At 57.8% G+C, this 17,616-nt stretch overlaps 1 protein-coding gene across 4 annotated transcripts in view; it reads left to right on the top strand.

Annotated features, from left to right (window-relative positions):
• The window catches only part of LRP5 (LDL receptor related protein 5), a 110,765-nt gene that overhangs the window by 45,562 nt on the left and 47,587 nt on the right, over window positions 1–17,616 (top strand). For all 4 annotated transcript variants that reach the window (XM_082342845.1, XM_082342844.1, XM_082342846.1 and 1 more), the window contains exons 6-7: window positions 13,324–13,720; window positions 15,605–15,776. In XM_082342845.1, coding sequence (XP_082198971.1) covers window positions 13,324–13,720; window positions 15,605–15,776 — 569 coding nt within the window. The remainder of the gene's footprint in view (window positions 1–13,323; window positions 13,721–15,604; window positions 15,777–17,616) is intronic.

Raw genomic sequence — 17,616 nt, 5'->3', positions numbered from 1 at the left:
TGTACCTTCTGCCCTGGACCTGTTTGAAGTTGAAGGGGTCCGGGGCAGCTGGGGTGGGAAAGGGTAAACAATTTTCTAAATGTTTTCGTTGAAGTCGAGAAGAAACCCAGAAGCTTCTCAGAGCATTTCAAGGGTTTGCCCCCAAGATGGTTTTCTGGAAATTCGAGGTGGTTCTCAAACATCTCTCCATATTCTTCAACCGGGCATGAGTGAGAAAGGGCTTCTGTCCCCGAGGGCCTTTCTGTCTGTTTGGGCGACAGAGCGAGTCAGAGACGGTTCTGTGAGCGAGGACCTAATGGGGCCTCGGGCCTCAGATGTCACAAAAAATGACGGCTCCATGGCAAACTGGGGGCTTTAGGACACGGATCTCTCACCCTCCAGTTTCTATTCCTTGCCACAAAATATCATGTTAAAGGACAATGTTTGATTAGAAGGCCCAATCCTATCACCTGAGCACGGTAGCTGCTTTCCTTTTCTCAGGCGGCCTTCCGAGCTGCCAGCATCCGTTGGCGATGTAGTTTTGCATCCTGGTGGACATAAATTACATGTGGAATGTGGGTTTTGAGTGCTGACGACGTGCAGGGTATCAGATGTGAACGCTGCCTGGAGACAGTGGCTGGTAACACGAGGGTAATAGGAAGAAAACGAGACACTAAGTCCTATTGAATGTCACCAGCCGAGCTCTGAGAACCTGGTGCAGGCACCTCGCCGGCCGGAAGGGAACAGTGCCCATGGAGGGCCGCCAGGGTCTTCTGAGGCCCGGCGTGTCCGGTGGGAGGATGGAATTCCGGGGCTGGCCGAGGAGGCCCTGGGATCACTTGGGGATCTCTTCTTGGCTTTGGAATTGGTGAGGTCCAGTGTGCTGGGGGGGTGAAGAGCCGAGGCCACACGGTGAGGGCTCAGGAACTGGCCCTGGGCTAGAGGAAAGGCCTTCGGGAAAGACAGAAATGGACAAAGCCTGCGCAGGTGTGACTTCCATCCAGAATGGGATGTGTCGGAGGCAACATTCACCAGGTATAACATGGCTTTGGTCTGCAGTTGAGAGCCTGCCAAAGACTTTTGGGGTGGCGAGGAAATTCCATCTCAGGCAAACCCAGAATTTAGAGTGATTTTCAATCATGTGATGGCTTTCTATGTCCAGTCTTCCTTTTATGATACCTTAACTCACGTCCCGGCTGTGTGATCTTGGGAAATTGACTCAGCCCGTCTGTGCTTCTGTCTCCTCAGATGTAAAAAGGGATGATCGTAGTACCCGATTCATGGGGTTGTTGAGAGGAAGGCCTGGATGCCCAACCAATATGAGCTGTGCTTGAATTTGAACTTGAACTAGGAGCCAGGCAGGCAAGATGGCAGGAGAGCAGTTCTTCCCTGGACATTTGGAACCAGAAGTGGACGTGGAGGCCAGCTGGTGCCGAGAGGAGCTGGGAGGAGGCGTGGGGTTTGGAGAGCCTTCCTCACACAGCCGGTGGGGACGCCAGGCATGTGGCTCTCCTTTCTGTGGGATGCAGGCCGGCGTTGGGCTGGAGGGATTCTGGGCTGGGGGGCAGGGGCCTGGCTGTGTTGGAATTGCTCGGCCCCTTATGTCACATCCAGGTTCCCCGGCCCCAGCAAATCAGAGTCTCCACGACAAGGGATAGGGCGTGGGAGGTGGAGAGCTGCCTCTGCACTGGACACGAGCCCCAGGCAGCTGCTGGGCAGTGGGTCGGGAGACACCCGCACAGCCGGAAACATCTCAAGATTTGAAGCCAGGGCGTAACTTGCAGATTCCTGGGGCTCTCATCCCAGGCGTCTGACCTTTTATGCTTCGTGGAGCTGAATATGAAGAAGTTTTTGTGACATGTGTGAATCCCATCTTTTCCTGATTTTGAGCAAATGAGAGCCAGCCCTGTGCAGGGGTCATGGCCTTCCCCAAGGAAGGAACTGAGATGGGGTGATGCTCGGACCCCAGCGAATGGGGGCCTGCGACATCCCAGGGACGTGTAGGGTCCCCCGAGAAGCAGAGGATGCAGTGGGGGTGGAATCGCTCGCTGCTGGGCGCCGGCAGAGCGCGGAGTCCGTCAGCCCTCCGAGCTGCAGTTTCCTTGCCTGTGACGTGGGGAGATCAGAGGACCTCCCCCTGCTCGGGGCGGGACACTCAGGATGGGAGACTCGGGACTCCCTGCCTTTGGCCTGGGGGACGTCTCATGTCCCACGGCCCTGCGGGTTGGGTGACACCCACTGGCTCTGGGGTGCCGTGTCTCAGGTCCCCAGGGAGGGTCCTGTAGGTTCTGAGACTGGGAAGGATGTCACAGCAAGTGGCCCTTCCTCGGCTCTGGCTCTGCTGGGGGCTGGGTGAGACCTGGGGGGGCCGAGTGACTCTTGTCCCCCAGGCGAGCGGGCCAGGAGCCCGTCCTGGGCCAGGCCGTGAGCCCGCGTGCCCTCCACCCTGAAGCACCGGCCTCCCCGCACCCTCCCTCGCAGCTGCACAGACGGAGGTGCCCAGCTGGCTTTGGTTTTTCCCCATGTTTTTCCAATTATGTAGAATGGGCTAAAAACAGCAGCAGCGGGGCCTTCTTTGGGAGTTGCCACCACCGTCCGAGGGATCCTCCTGCTGCCCGCAGGGGCTGGACCTCTGTGGGACCTGCCCTGTTGTTTTGACTTTTGTCCCTGTGTGTTCCTCGTGCCCGGAGGCTTCTGGGCCGTGCACCCCCCTCCTCCGGGCCTGAGCAACCTGGGCGAGTGACCCGTGGGCCCGTGTCCAGGGCATGTGGCTTCACCGCCTGGGGGTGGCCAGGCTGTGCTGGGGCATCATTCTCTCCCGCCGCCCCGGCCTTTCCAGATGAGGCTGCCGTCGGGGCAGGGCGGGAGTTGGGGGCTTGGTGATTTACAGTCCGCCTGCCGCACCTTGCCAAGAAGGAGTTTTAACAGATGTTCTCGGGGATGGGAAACAAAAAGACGGCGGGGCTGTGGCCGGCAGAGGCAGCGGGAGGAACAGAGGCGTCCACTGTCGGGTCTGACGGGCAGACTGACAACTGGGCCCCTCACATCCATCCGTCTGTCCGGGAGGATTAGCCGAGGCTCAGGGCCGAGGAATAAGGGGTGCGTTTGTTCCCAGTCTGGCTGTCTTGTCACTTATCAGGGAAGTAGGTCGAAGGGAAAAGAAAAGAGGCCCTTGTGGCTGGGGCCGCCGCCGCCCGGGCTGTGATTGGCGTCGACTCTGCAAACAGAAGGCAGCTGCTGTTCTCAGCCATGGACCGTGAATTTTTAATAGCAAGAAAATCAGATTGCACAGTCCCAGGAAATTGTGTAACAAGCCCAAGCACTAACTTTTTTTTTTTAAGAAATTGAGGTATAACTTGCAGACAATAAAGTGCACAGATTCTAAGTGTACATTTTGATGAGCTTTGACAGTTGTATACATCAGCATAACCACCACCCCACGACAGATACAGAACGTTTCCACCACCCAGAAAATTCCCTGGTGCCCTTGGCAGCTCCCCCCGCCCCATAACCACCACACCCCCCCCCCCCCCCCCCGCCACAGAGGCAGCCGCTGTCCTGACTTCTATCACCGCGGATTAGTTTTGCCTGTTCCGGAACGTCATAGAAATGGAGCCACACAGCATGTGTTCTTTTGTGTCTGAGTCTGAAGACTAACTTTTAAACCTAATAAAAAAGGAGAGGGGAGCATGTCATATTCTTAGAAAGAGAAAAGTGTCATCGTGGGGCTGGGGCCCAAGGCAGACGGCGCCTCCTGGGTGTGGTCAGCTGTGCGGATGCCCGTGTCCACTGGCTGCAGAGTTAGACTGCGGTCACCCCCCTCCCCTACTAGCCCCGTCCCTCCTAGCCTGTCCGATGTGCCCCTTGCTTCTGTAGCTGAGCCCAGCTCCAACCTGGCCCTAGACTGACCCCGGAGCTCAGACGGCTCCCCTCAGCTTTGGAGACAAGTTCTGGGCTCTCAGGTCCAGGCTCTGGTAGACCCCCCAGCCCCCAGGCTGCCCTTCCTGGCCATGTGCCCCTCGTGCCTTCTCTGGCTTTGGTGACAGCTGCAGATTCCCTGTCTGGGTACCACTGACTGCGCCCTTGTGCCTGGGACGACTCTCCAGTTCCATGTGCCCTGGGGGCGGTGACCAGAGGCCCCAGGTGTGCTGGGTTGACCCCTGGGGCTGCTGGCTTGTCATTAGAGGGAGAACAGGAGGCTCTTTTTCACCCTCTGGCTTGTCTCCAGACCACCTTCTGAGCACCTGCTTTTCTGCCTTTGCCTGTGCTGTGCCCACGGCTTGCAGCACCTTCCCTTTGGCTCCTTCAGGCCTCCGTTCAGACACTGCCAGCCCCCCTGGGAGGTGTGTCAGGCTCTGTTCCCACCTCCACAAGGAGGGAGGGATGCTGGCTTCCCATGGGCATCGCCAGGCCCAGGAAGAGTGCTGGGAAGTCGGTTAGCTGCCTTCAAGAGCTTTTGCTGTGCAAGAGCTGAGGTTCTTTGGTCGTCTTGGGACCAGGAACGACTCTGGCGACTGTGCCAATAGGGGCCTCCCCATGTCCCTTCCCGGCCACCCCCAGGGACAGGCTTGGGTGGGAGTCGAGACATCCGAGTCTGTCCCGGATCCTGCAGCATATGGCTGTGACCCCGATGAAGTGCAGGATTTTTGTGCCTCATCGACCTGGGGGTTATCGGACAAGATCGTGTCTCTGAAAGTGCCTTATAAACTGTCAAGTGCAGGGCACTTGAGTTGGGTTCAACCGTGTAAACCACTGATGCTTGACCACCTTCGAGCTAGAGAGGCGGCATTTTCATATGGCTCAGCCCACTCTGTGATTTTGGCCTCCACTGCTGGGCAGGGTGGGCAAGCCCAGTAATAACGTTTCTGTGCTCATTGGTGCCTCCTGGGGGCTGCGGGGGGAGGGTGGCGCTGTGTGAGGGAGGGTCTGTGGCTGGCCTGCTTCATACCCAAGGACAGTCAGAGCTCGCTCAAGGCCATGGAAGAAGGGACAGAGATGGGACCTGAACCAGGGCAGCCTGGCTCAGGGTCTGCCCCAGCCCCTGCCCTGCACTGCCTGGGCCCCGGGGGCATCCACATGTGGTGCACCAAGGTCGTCTGTGGGACACCTCTGGTCCGCCCTCCATGTGGACCAGAAAGGCCCCCTGTGTGGGCTTTTTAAAGAACTGAGCCACCTGCCTGAAAAGGTGGGACGCAGACTTCCTCATGCAAGTCACCAGCTGTCTGACAGCCCTCAGCCCGCACTCCTGCCTTTCAGGGGACCGGGCTGCCCACCTCTAATTTGCCCAGCCGACCACACTTTGTTCAAACGTGTCTCTCTCTCTCCCCGCCCCCCATGGGTACCTGGGTGTGTGTTCATTCAGTGCCGCTGGGAGGGGACATGCTCTGGGGCGGTGTCCTCGAGCTCTGGGGCTCACCCGCTTTGTCATGGGACCTCCCAGCCTCGCTGGGGGCCTTATCCACACCCGAGTCCTACCTGTGAGGAGACAGGCCAGCTTACTTGCTCAGGGTCGCTCAGTGAGGCAGTGGGGCTGGCCTCTGGGGGTCACAGGGCTGGCGCTGACCTGGCCGCTGTCCGGCCGCCCCTGGACGCAGGGCAGGGGTGACGCCGTGCACACAGGCGCAGCTCCAGGCTGGGGTGCCTGCTGGGCTGGTGGTTCCCAGGGCCTGCAGCCTCCCCGAGTGCTGGCCTGGAGGCCGGGGGTGGGCCGTGCGGGGGGGACAGCTGCTTGGGCCTCGGGTTTCCAGCGGAGCCAGTGCCCGGCCTGGCCGCTTCCTCTGCGCCTTGTGACCCTGCGGCCGCTCGGCGCGGTTTCCTGGGCCTGGGTGCCAGCTCGTGGTCTCAGTGTTTGTCCAACCACTTACCCCAGGGGGGCAGTGGGGAAAATCAATTGCTAAGATACAAAAATAAGCCAGCGCCTGCTGGCTGTGAAGCTGTTTATGGCCTTAGAAACTGCAGCGTGGAGGGCGGCCTATGCTGGGCCTGGCTCTGCCCGTGTGGCTCCGGGCCCGGGCCATGGTCAAGGTCGACTGTGCCTCCCATGGGCCAAGGAGACCCTAGAGCCGGGACCAGGGCTGAGGACGTGTGAGGGAGGCGGAGGGGCCGTTCTCCGCTTCCGTCTCCAGCAGGAAAAGACGTCGGCAGGAGGAGCCTTCTGGGGTTGGTGCGGCCTTGGGGGAACCTTGGGGCGTGAGCCTCCGTGTGGGGGGGCTAGTCCTTCCCGCGGGGGGCCATGACCTTGGACCTGCAGTTGGTTCAACGGGGGATGGAGGTGATGTCCACCCTGCCCGCTGGGTGGGAGGGCGGGGAGGTCAAGGGCCCTGCCTCTTTCATCTGTGTTAATTTGGTCAGTCTATTGCCTGGGATGCACTGTTATTTTGCCCTTCCGTGAAAAATCCCTTTCCCCACGTTGGGGCTTGGAGGGGCTTAACCGTGAGGCCCTTTCAGGTAGGTTCCCACACTGGGCGACCGCCAGCTGTGTCCTCCTGGGCTGTTTGGGGGGGCTGTGGGTGCTTCTGCCCCATCCTTTCCTTCTCCTGTTGTTCTACCCACCCCTCAAACAGCTCAGAATCTGGAGGCTGAATATATCGCCCCCCGCCCCCCAACCCCGGCCTGTGGCAACTTAGTGGAGGGCTAGGGCGCTTCCCCCCCCGGTGGCCTAGTGAGAAAGACCCGGTGGGTCCCCGGAGTCCAGACCCAACTCCCCACCTAGACTGTGCGATCCTCTAAGGACGAATGTGGGCACCCCTCTTTTAAAGCCTTGGTTTTTTTCTTGTTACAAAGTAACATTTGTGTTCACTGTAGGAAGGAAAACATCCCAAAAAATACTGGAGAAAATAAGAAACACCCATAATTTTGCCACCCAAAGATAGCCGCTGTTAAGGTTTCGAGGTGTTTCCTGTCCCTTCTCCACGCACACGTTGACAACTCTTTTCGCGTGATTTGTTCATATTGTACCTGCAGCATCACGACTGACTTTCCTGCTTATTCTGCTTATCATGTCACGAGCTTTTCCTGCCTCTGCCCTTCTCCGGAGTGTGCTGTTTGGGGGCGTCTGTAACGACTGACCTGGACCCCAGCCCCTTCATTTATGTAATGCTTTCCTTTTGTGGGATCTTTAGATCGTTTACAGGTTCTTTCCTTCGGGTGTGGGTTTCGCTGTTTTCACCAAGCCTCAGTGACCCTCTGTGACCGGGAATCCATGTGCATTTCTAGCTGCTGCTTTGGGCTGGCTTCTCAGAGGGGAAGTTGCCAGGTCAGAGGGTCCCTGAGCCACATTGCCATCCAGGAAACGTGTGCCCGGGACAGTCCCCTGGGAGGTGGGGGGACATGCTACCACCACCCCCCCCCGCCATGGAGCGTTAACCCGTCTTCCGACCGAGCTGGTAGCCACTGGCCTCCTACTTCTACTTGCAAGTTACCGAGAAGTTACCCATTCTTCGTGTTTATTGGTTGTGTTTTTTTTCTTCTGTTAATTTGTGTTTATGGTCTTTGCCTGTTTATTGTCGGGGTCTGGGTAGTTTTCTTGTTGATTTATATGCCTTTTACCTTTCTTTAAAATACTTAACAGACTTTGTGTTTTAGAGTAGTTTTAGGTTTACAGGACAGTAGAGTGGAGAGAGCCCTGGCAGCCCCTCTATACCTGCTCTCCCTCCTGACGCGGTTTCCCTTATTATTAGAATTTATTTCTAATATTGTAAAAGTCACACATATTTCCCATGCAAGGGTTAACAAACCACCACCCATGGGCCAGATTGCTTGCTGCCTGTTTTGGGGCAGCCGCGGGCTAAGTTTCGTTTTTACGTTTTTACATGGTTGAAAGAACATCACAAGAAGAGTGTTTTGTGACCTGGGGAAATGAGAGGACCTTCAGATTTCAGTGTCCACGGAGGACATTTTCTTTGCACACCTTTGCTGACCCGTCCTCTGTGGCAGCTTTCAAGCTGCAGCGGTGGAGCCGAGGGATTGAGAGAGGTGGCCGTGGCCTTGCAGAGCCTGGAGCGTCTGCCACCTGGCCCTTGACAGAAAGCACACAGACCCCTGCTGGAGACTGGAAGGCCAGCCGGAGCGGTCCAGAGATAACACTGCGGGTGTTCACCTGGGTTTCCTGCTGGCCTCTGTTCCAGGTGGCTCTCTGTGTGTCTCGTGGCTGGGCTCCTGCTACAAGCACGAGCTGCCATTTGCACGAGGCTTCCTTGCAGACAGGGCTGGGCTCAGAGCTGCCCCGGCGTCCCGCGGGCAGAAGGTATTCAGGGAAGAGTCGTGGCCTGCGGGACCACTCAAACCCTCGGGGGGCACCCAGCCTCTGAACTCAGACCAGACCCCACGGGGAGGGGGCGGTCGATGGTCAGCCCCACTCCTGCCCACGGGGCTGCAGAGCGGCCCCTGCGCCCTCCGGCCTCCACGCTGCTGCCCACGCCAACCCTTCTGTCTGGAGTTCCTGCCCTTGAACCCATCCTTCCATGGGGACTGTCCCCTTACCCTCTGTTCCCCACTTGTTGGGAGCTGAATCGTGTGTGTGTCCCCCCGCCGAATACTCACAGTGAAATCCCCACCCCGGAGCCCGTGGATGTGACCTAACTTGGAAGTAGGGTCTTTGCAGTTGTAACCAAGTTAAGATGAGGTCATGCTGGATTAGGATGGGCCCTAAACCCAGTGACTGGTCATCTTATAAGAGGGAGATTTAGACACAGACACACAGGGGAGGAGGTCACGTAAAGATGGAGGCAGCGATTGGATGGATCCAGCCACAAACCAAGGAACATCAAGGATTGCTGGCAACCATCAGAAGCTGGAAGAGGCGAGGAAGGATTCTCCCAGGCGCCTTCCACGAGAGTGTGGCCCTGCCAGCACCTTGATTTTTGACTTCTGGCCTCCAGGACTGTGAGGGAATCAGTCTCTGCTGATCCGAGCCACCCGCTTTGTGGGGATGTTACAGCAGCCCTTCTCTGTGTCCCCTCGTTTGTGCGATCCCGGGCCTGGCCCAGGGACGGTGCCCCAGAACGGACGGTGGCTTGGTCTGAATGGATGTTGGCAGGGAGGGAGGCCTTTGAGCTGGACCTGTCCGTGGCATTGGGCCCTCTGTCCAGTCTGCTTTTCTGTTCTGAGGCGAACATGCTGCCAGGAAGGCAGTGCCCTGGCCTGGCCTGTGCCCCGTGCCCTGCGCTTGGCTCCGAGGCACGGATGCCCCCCTCTTTCCTGCCTGCGTGCGGGGGGCGGGGCAGAGGTCAGGAACCTACCCAGAGGAGGCCCCAGGGACCTCTGCCCAGCCAGGAGGGAAGGTTTCACTTTCTCTGGCAGCTCTGTGGGGCAGGCTATTTGTTTAAACAACCCCAGAGGAAACCATTTGGCCAAACTGTTAGTTTCTAAACAGTTTACTTCCCTGGTGTTTAAACAAACTCCTGCCCAGGCTCTGTGTCTGGTCCCAGGGAGGGGGTTGGCCTCTCTTCTTCCGGGCCCAGCACAGCGCCCTGCGCCCACCCCAGGGGGCCCGACGCCAGGCTGCCGCTCACACCTCCCTACAAACAACCCTGGAGGTTGCCCTGATGAGCATCTGCCAACGAAGGGGCCCAGGCCAGTGGTCCTCTCTTCACAGCTGCCCCTGCTGGCCTGGTCCTGGATGGCGTGCCCCACGCCTCTGTGCTGGGCTCCGCCTCCTCAGACCTTCAGGCCGACGGGCCAGGCCGTGGCTCTTTCCTGGGGGTCCTGTTCTCTGCATTTTTGTCAGCAAAGCTCAAATAAAAACCTCAAAGGCTCTGCAGCCCAAGGGTATCGGAGACACCCACCCCCCACCCCCCGCCCCAGCCTTGGAGTCAATTAACACCTACAGATTTATCCCAGCGTTTAATTACTGCCTCAGCCACAGAGACTTAATTCTGATGAATGCTGATAATGGGGTTCCCTGATGGCGGGGTGTGCTTGAGGCTTTGTACTGACCTGGTTTACCAGAGGGCTGGCGCCAGGCACACTTCGCCCCTGGTGGCTCTGTGCCCACGGGGACAGGCTGCTGGAATCTGCTGCGTGGTCACAGCCACATGGATCCCAGAGGCTCTTGCAGCTGGAGGCCAGTCCCCTGCCACCAGTCTCAGCCAGCCCCCTTCACAGGTGCCCGTGACCCCAGCTTTCCTTCCCAGCACTGATTCGTTAATGGTCTTGCTCACTGAAGGTCTCTGCCCTGTGACCCCAGGAGCACCGTGGGGGCAATTCCCGCATCTTTTGTGTCCACCCAGAACCCCAGCACCTGGTCCGGGGCCTGGCCTGCTGCCCACAAAGAGACCGGTGGGGTGACCGAGCCTGCTGGGCCAGCGCGTCGATGTTGGGCTTCCTGCATGTGCCAGCTCCGGGGATTGAAGTGTTCGTGGTACCTTGCTGCTGTGTGTCCTTAGGCGGGGAGCTTAACCTCTCTCTGCATCGGGTTCCTCCTCAGGAAAATGGGGCATGATCACACCTCAGAGATTGGTGTGAGGATTGTGCTATTTCAGGTGATTGTGTCTGGAGGATCATGGGAACGGGGACGGGTGAAACAGGCTGGAAATATGTTTGGCGACCAAGTGTCTGGTTCCATCGGGACCCAGCATTTTCTGGGGAGCTCCCTCCCCCAGCCCCCATGGTGGCAGATTAAGGCAGAGCCCTCTGTAGAGTTTGGTTTATGGTCCCTTTGATGTCAGAGCTAAATGGGGACGCAGACGCCATCAGGTTGGGCTGATTCTTCACTATAAATGAGGCAACTAAGGCCCAGAGAGGGTTAGAGACCTGCCCAGCGTCACACAGCAGGGGCAGGGCCAGGAGGTTTCTGCCCTGAATTCTCCCTGCTTGTCCTAGGACGTTAGCACCTGTTCTGGGCATGGCCCTGTGCTGGGGGCTGCGGAGCGCAGAGGGGCATGTGCCAGAATCCCCGTGAGCCAGTAAGGGCGATGCGCAAGCAGAGGGGCAGGCGGCATGTATGTGTGATCAGTGATCAGTCCATCCACTTGGAGGGGAGGGAGGAACAGCTTCCTGGAGGAGGAGGAGGCCTGTGACCTGGCCCTTGAAAAACAGGTCTGATGTCACTAGAACATTTTGGGAATGGAGCCCAGCAGAAGACAATTGGTTGAAATGCAGAATTCCCCCTCCCTCCCTCCAGCACATACCAAACCAGAACTTGCATGGACACCTCTAACGAAATCTGAGTTTGGATCTGGGAGGTTTCCGACGTAGCCGGGCACCTTGGGCACCTCCCTTCCCCCCCCCACCCCCCGTCTGTCCCAGTTTCCCCAGCACTGGGCTCGTGAAGCCGTGCCGTCCGTGCACGCCCTCTAGCGGGAGGATCGGGTTATGAGCTCTGGGCCTCAGAGCAGCAGAGTCCGGATGGGGTTCCTGCCCTTAATTGAAATGCAGGGCAGGGGGCCCCAGAACCCCTGAAAAACGCTGGGTTCCGAGGGCTCCACCCCTGTGACAAAAAGCCGGTCAGTTGTCGAGGGCTGTAGCTGGACCAGGCATGAGGAGACCAGGCAGTCGGCTGCAGAGCCCAGGCCTGGGGGCCTCGGCATGAGGGAGATGCTGGGCTGCTTCCATCCCTGTCCCCATCCCTCACAGCTGTGTAACTTCAGGTGGGTCCTTCCCCATTCTGGGCCTTGCATCAAACCAGGCAAGTGGCCCCAGAGTGCCAGAGGTGTCTCTGAGCCTAATCTTCCTGCTTCAAGGAAGCAGGAGCCTCAAGACCTAGAAAGATCTAGAAAGGTCCAGAATAAATGCGTGGGCTGTGACCCAGCTGTGGGGGAGGGGCCACATCCTGACCCCAGCAGCCTCCGGAGGTGTCCGAGTCAGGGCTGGCCAGCACCCCTGGGGTCCCTGAGTCCATGTGAGGCTCCAGGTAGTAGCACCTGAGGCTACTTCTGCTGGAAGTTCTGATGAATCCAGGGAGGATCCAGGACAGAGTCAGATGTGTTTTGTTTAGGGCAAGTTATGCTCAGAGACCGAGATTGTCTTTGCCAATGATTTATCTAACACAGGTTCGCTGTGGGAATTATGATGTATAATATTAATAATAATAGTTTACAAGCCAATACCCTATGGGATAATGTCTCTTACTAAGTCAATAAAGAAATAACATACTCCAAACCAATTACATCGTTGTTCCAGGCAAAGGGAAAGTGAAGGATGTCAAGTCCAAATGTAGTTGAGGTGTACCTTTCTACGCCTTGGTTCTCCGTAGTCAGTCTGTCCAACTAAAAGCTGGATGTTGGTTGCCGGCTCAGGTCCCTTGCTGCCGGGGCATGTAGCTAGCAGGTGACACACTGGTGACGGCGGGCCAGGTGGGCTGCTCTGAAGGTCGTCACTCCAGGGGCCCTTGCGTGGCTGTACCACTGCCTACGAGGAGGCGCCTCACCAGGGCAGGAACAGCTGTCCCCTCTCTTCCTGAGACCGCTGCACGCTCTCACAGCACTGCCGACCAGGAGTGGCCTGTCCACGGCAGGAGCTCAGCCAGGGGTCGCCTTGCCCAGTCCTCACAGACTCTCGGTATTTAAAGCCTCAATGTCCATTGCATCATTGTCCTTCTCGAGAAGCCCCAGTGGAGCCCGTCGCCAGCTGAGTGTATCGACAAGGACAGATGTCGATAACGTCACGCTGGCACAGCTTCCTCCACGTAAACAGATTCACCTTTAGATCAAAACAACTTCACTTAAGTCGTAAACAAGCGGATTGGATATCACAACAGACCAATACACAACAGTACGCAATACTGCTGGGGTGACAAAGGGGGAGATGGGACGCCTGCCCCCAGGGCGCTCACCCCTATGGGTGAGACGGCCACCTGGGAACGATGGACCTGTGATGATGTGTATGCTCACGGGACGTGTATGGTCATGAAGCTGCCTTGCCAGATGGGCGTGGGGAGGCAGGGTGGGCTTCAGGGAAGAGGTGGCATTTGAGTCTAGTTGGGGCTTTGAGGAGTATGGTGGGCGAGCGGGGCCTGGAGCCCAGGGCCCAGGCGGGACTGGTGGTTGGGGCTGGTTTGTGGCCAGGAGAGGGGCTTGCAGGGGAGAAGGGGGCTGAGTGTGAGGCAGCTCTTACACGGTGGTTGAAGCCGGACGGCTGTGTGGCTTTTGGCTGGCTGCTTAACCTCTCTGTGCCTCCATTGCCTCATCTGTAAGATGATGATACAAATAGCGCCTGCCTCATGGATCTCTCCTGAGGATGAACTACTGGCTGTGTAGGAAGATCTCGGCGAACGTTACCTAACATTACATGTCCTTGCGAGGAAGCCCCGGGGACCTGGCTGAGCCCCTCTCCTGCCACGCCCACTGCAGGCCCCGTCTCCTCTCCTGCCGCCGGCCTCTGATCCCACTGCTCGTGTGTCCACAGGGGCCGAGGAGGTGCTGCTCCTGGCCCGGCGGACGGACCTGCGGAGGATCTCGCTGGACATGCCGGACTTCACAGACATCGTGCTGCAGGTGGACGACATCCGGCATGCCATCGCCATCGACTACGACCCGCTGGAGGGCTACGTGTACTGGACGGACGATGAGGTGCGTGCCATCCGCAGGGCGTACCTGGACGGGTCGGGGGCACAGACACTGGTCAACACCGAGATCAACGACCCCGACGGCATTGCAGTCGACTGGGTGGCCCGCAACCTCTATTGGACGGACACGGGCACCGACCGCATCGAGGTGACGCGCCTCAACGGCACCTCCCGCAAGATCCTGGTGTCCGAGGACCTGGACGAGCCCCGTGCCATTGTGCTGCACCCCGTGATGGGGTAAGGCTGGGGGTGGGCGCTGGGAGCCAGGCTGAGGGGGGCCGGTGGTCCTGGAGCTTTCTTCCCACATCAGGATGAAGCAGATGGCTGGGCCCTGCTCCCAGAGTCCTGGTTCAGGAGAACTTGCCCTTTTAACAAGCTCCCAGGTGATGGGCTGATCTGGGGACCAGACTTTGAGAAGCTCTGACACAGAACTTGGTTACATTTATAGAAAACCCTGGAGACCTTGGGTAAGTCATTTTTTCCTCTGGGCTTCAATCTCCTCACCTGTAAAATGGAGCCCTCCACTGGTGTGATTTCTGGTTTAATAATGGTAACAAGAGTGGTGGCCACTGCAACAGTTACTACACATGTGCCAGATCTCTGCCAGGCACGTTCCACGTAGCAAGCGCATTTTTCTCCTCCTCTCACCCCGTGGGGTAGGTACAGTTGTACGGAGGAGGAAGCTGAAGCCCAGAGAGGTTAAGTGACTTGCCCAAGGTCACACAGCTGGGAGGTGGGGATTGGACCTAGCAGTCTGGTTCCAACTTTGCAATTTAGGATTCTGTGAATCTGGTCAATCAGTGTAGGAGCCTTTCTGAGACCCTCAGCTGCTCAGAGGGTAGCAGCTGAATGCCTTCCTGGGACCTCATGACCAAGAACACGAAACTGGCAGACCCTAAGAGGGGAGGAGTGCTGGGACCTCTTGGGGGCTGGGGCTGCAGGGGAAGCCCCCTGCCCTCAGTGCCTGATGTGGGCCCGCATCCTGGGGATGGCCTGGAGGGGCTAGGAGGGCAACCCTGGAAGGCAGCTGGTCCCGGGAAGGTCCCTGGGGGGAGTAACTGAGCTGCATTGACTGTAACCCTGGTAACCGGAGTGCCCACGAGGCATCAGGTGCTTCTCCCATTGCCCCAGGGCTGAGGCTCAGTGTGAGGCGACCCCGAAAGGTGCCTGCTGTGTGGGGGGCGCAGGGGTTGCAGCCCCTCTGCCCAGGGAGCCTGTACTCTGGTCCCCGCCCCGGGGCTTTCAGACGTGCTCTTGCTGTGGAGCTGCCTTTGTCTATAGAAGCCCAGCGGCACAGCCCTCGGGGGCAGGTCACGGGGCTGTGGCTGGACGGGCCCAGGGCTCGAGCAGCACCATGCAACCTGGGGGGGAGTGGACAGACAGACGCTGCTCTGTGTGGCTGTCAGGGGCAGGGCCGTCCCCCTGGGAGGTGGGGTGGGGGTGAGAAGCGGTTCCCCGGGGTCTGAGGACCAGGGAGGCAGCAGCTCGTGGCCAGCTCCAGTGTCGGGATGCGGGCTCTGGGTTCGGGAGATGGGGACCTGTGCCCACTCTGCCACCGATGGACTCTGTCAAGTCACCCCCCTCTGTGGGCATCACCTGTGAAATGAGGGGTGGGGTCCCCCCCAGCCCCGAGTGTGAGGACCTCAGGAAACGGGGTCGGGTCAAGTATAAGATCACAGGGTTCAGGGGCGGGAGAGGAGAGGCCGCCAGCCCACAAGGGCACTGTGCTCAGGGCCCAGCTCTGGCCGCTTTCTCTGGGCTGCACCCCCCACCCCAGAGGGCCCCCAGCACCCCACGGGATCTCGCTTTGCTTCTCGGGGCTGCAGAGAGCGTGTTGCCTGCTTTGCTTTGCACGTGGGAGCCCTTCAGCTACTTGAAGGAGGTTCCACTCTGCCTCTTCCTCCCCCTGGGCGCTCAGCCCCTCCCTCCCCTGGGTCCCTTGGCAGGGCGTCTGCTGTTTTGAGTCCTAGGGCCCCGTGTAGTTAAGCCCCCACCGTCCCCGTGGAGCCCCTGGTCCTGCACATGGGCTCGGGCGTGGTGGATGGGTGCTGTTCTCAGTCCTAGGGGTGCAGCCTGGATGGGACAGATGGGCAATGTCACGGACATGTACTTCTTCTCCAGCCTCATGTACTGGACAGACTGGGGGGAGAACCCCAAAATCGAGTGCGCCAACCTGGACGGACAGGAGCGGCACGTCCTGGTCAACACCTCCCTGGGCTGGCCCAATGGCTTGGCTCTGGACCTGCAGGAGGGGAAGCTGTACTGGGGAGACGCCAAGACGGACAAAATCGAGGTGAGTCATCCTCGTCGGTGCACGGAGCTGTTCAGCGCAGGTGGGGACGCAGCACAGCAGCCGTCGAGCCCTGAGCTTTACGCAGAGGCCGGCCTGGCCGCCCCTGCAGCCCGTCGTACGTCTCAGGTGGGCAGCAGACGGATGTCTGTGCTATGCTATTTGGCCAAATAGAATCCTTGAAGAAATAACTTACTATGATGTGTTTCTGACATACGGAAGGTATGTAGCTGAGTTAACAGCACCATAGGGTATATGTGGTTATGTAAGATGTTATCACCGGGGACTTCCCTGGCGGTCCAGTGGTTAAGACTCCGCCCTTCCACTGCAGGGGGCGCAGGTTCAGTCCCTGGTCAGGGAACTAAGATTCTGCATGCTGTGTGGTATGGCCAAAAAAAAAAAAAATGTTATCAAGGGGGAAACCGGGACAGGGTACACAGGAACCCTCTGAACTCCATGTGCAACTTCCTGTTTCAAAATACAAAGTCATAATAAAAGAAAGAAATAACACATACCCACCACCCAGCCTAAGATGTAAAACATAATCAATGTAGCTGATGCCAGAGGGGACCACTCTCCTAAATTTGATGATTCGTTCCCAAGCATTAAAAGACATTTACTATGTGGATGTCACCCTGAACAGCACGTAGTCTTGTTCTGTGTGATTTTACATGATTAAAGTGGTGTTCTGTACGCGTTCTTTAACATCTTGCTTTTTGCTCAGGGGTGCGTTGTTTGCGGTGCTCTTGAGAATACGGTAGTTAAATTGGTCCCTGAGGTTGGTGCCTCTCCTCGGCATGGACGCCTCCCTCGCTTCCGGTAGCTTCTGGATGATCCTCATCAGCTCTGGTCACATCACTGCTCGTTGATATCACCACCTGGGGGTCACCTTCGCTCTTCTCACGGCTCCATGGGGAGACCCCCACCAGGCAGCTTGCAGGGGGAAGGCGGGAGTGAGATTATGACCGTGCGTCTGTGTTGCGGGTTGCCAAGCCGCGCTTCTGAGCAGGAACGCTAAGGGGACTCAGGGCTGGGCAGATCCCTCTCCCACGCAAACCCAAGGAGCTGCAGTTGGCACCATTTCCTGTTGGAGTTCCCTATAAACTGTCACTTTTGAAAGGATCTTGTTTGAAGACCCTTGTCTCTCTAGCCTCTGAGCCTGAAGGCGAGACCCTTGTTTCCTGCGGCGTGGCCACGCCCACCGTCTCCGTAGCCACGCCCACCCCGGGAGTGGGTTGGGGATGCGTGTGTCCAGCTGACACTGCTGGACCTGCTACAGGCATCGCTCCGTTTACTCCCACAGCAGTGGGTTGGTTGGGGTGTTTTTTTTTGGTAAAATAAACATAAAATTGACCATTTTAACCATTTTAAAGTGTACAACTCAGTGGCATCTAGTACATTTGCATTGGTGTCCAACCATCACCACTCTCTAGTTCTGGAACGTGTTCATCACCCAAAACCCCATACCTGTTAAGCGGTTGGCCCCCAGTCTCCCCTCCTCACCCCTCTGCCCTGGCAACCACTAATCTCCTGTCTGTCTCTATGGCTTTGCCTTTTCTGGACATTTCATGTGAGTAGAATCATATGATCAGTGGTCTTTTGTGTGTGGCTTCACACAGCAGAATGTTTGCAGGGTTCATCCATGTGGTAGCATGTGTCAGTACTTCATTCCTTCTTATGGCCAAATAATATTCCATTGTATGGGGAGACCACATTTTGTTCATCTATTCATCTGTTGGTGGACATGTGGGTTGTTTCCACCTTTTGGGGATTGTGAATACTGTTACGAGCATTTGTGTACAAGTTTTTATTTGAACATCTGTTTCTAATTCTTTGGGGCACA

Source organism: Balaenoptera borealis, assembly GCF_965194805.1.
Source record: "Balaenoptera borealis genome assembly, chromosome: 11".
NCBI classification, from domain to species: domain Eukaryota; kingdom Metazoa; phylum Chordata; class Mammalia; order Artiodactyla; family Balaenopteridae; genus Balaenoptera; species Balaenoptera borealis.
The sequence above is the reverse complement of the archived record's forward strand: the minus strand, read 5'-3'. Positions and strand labels throughout refer to the sequence as shown.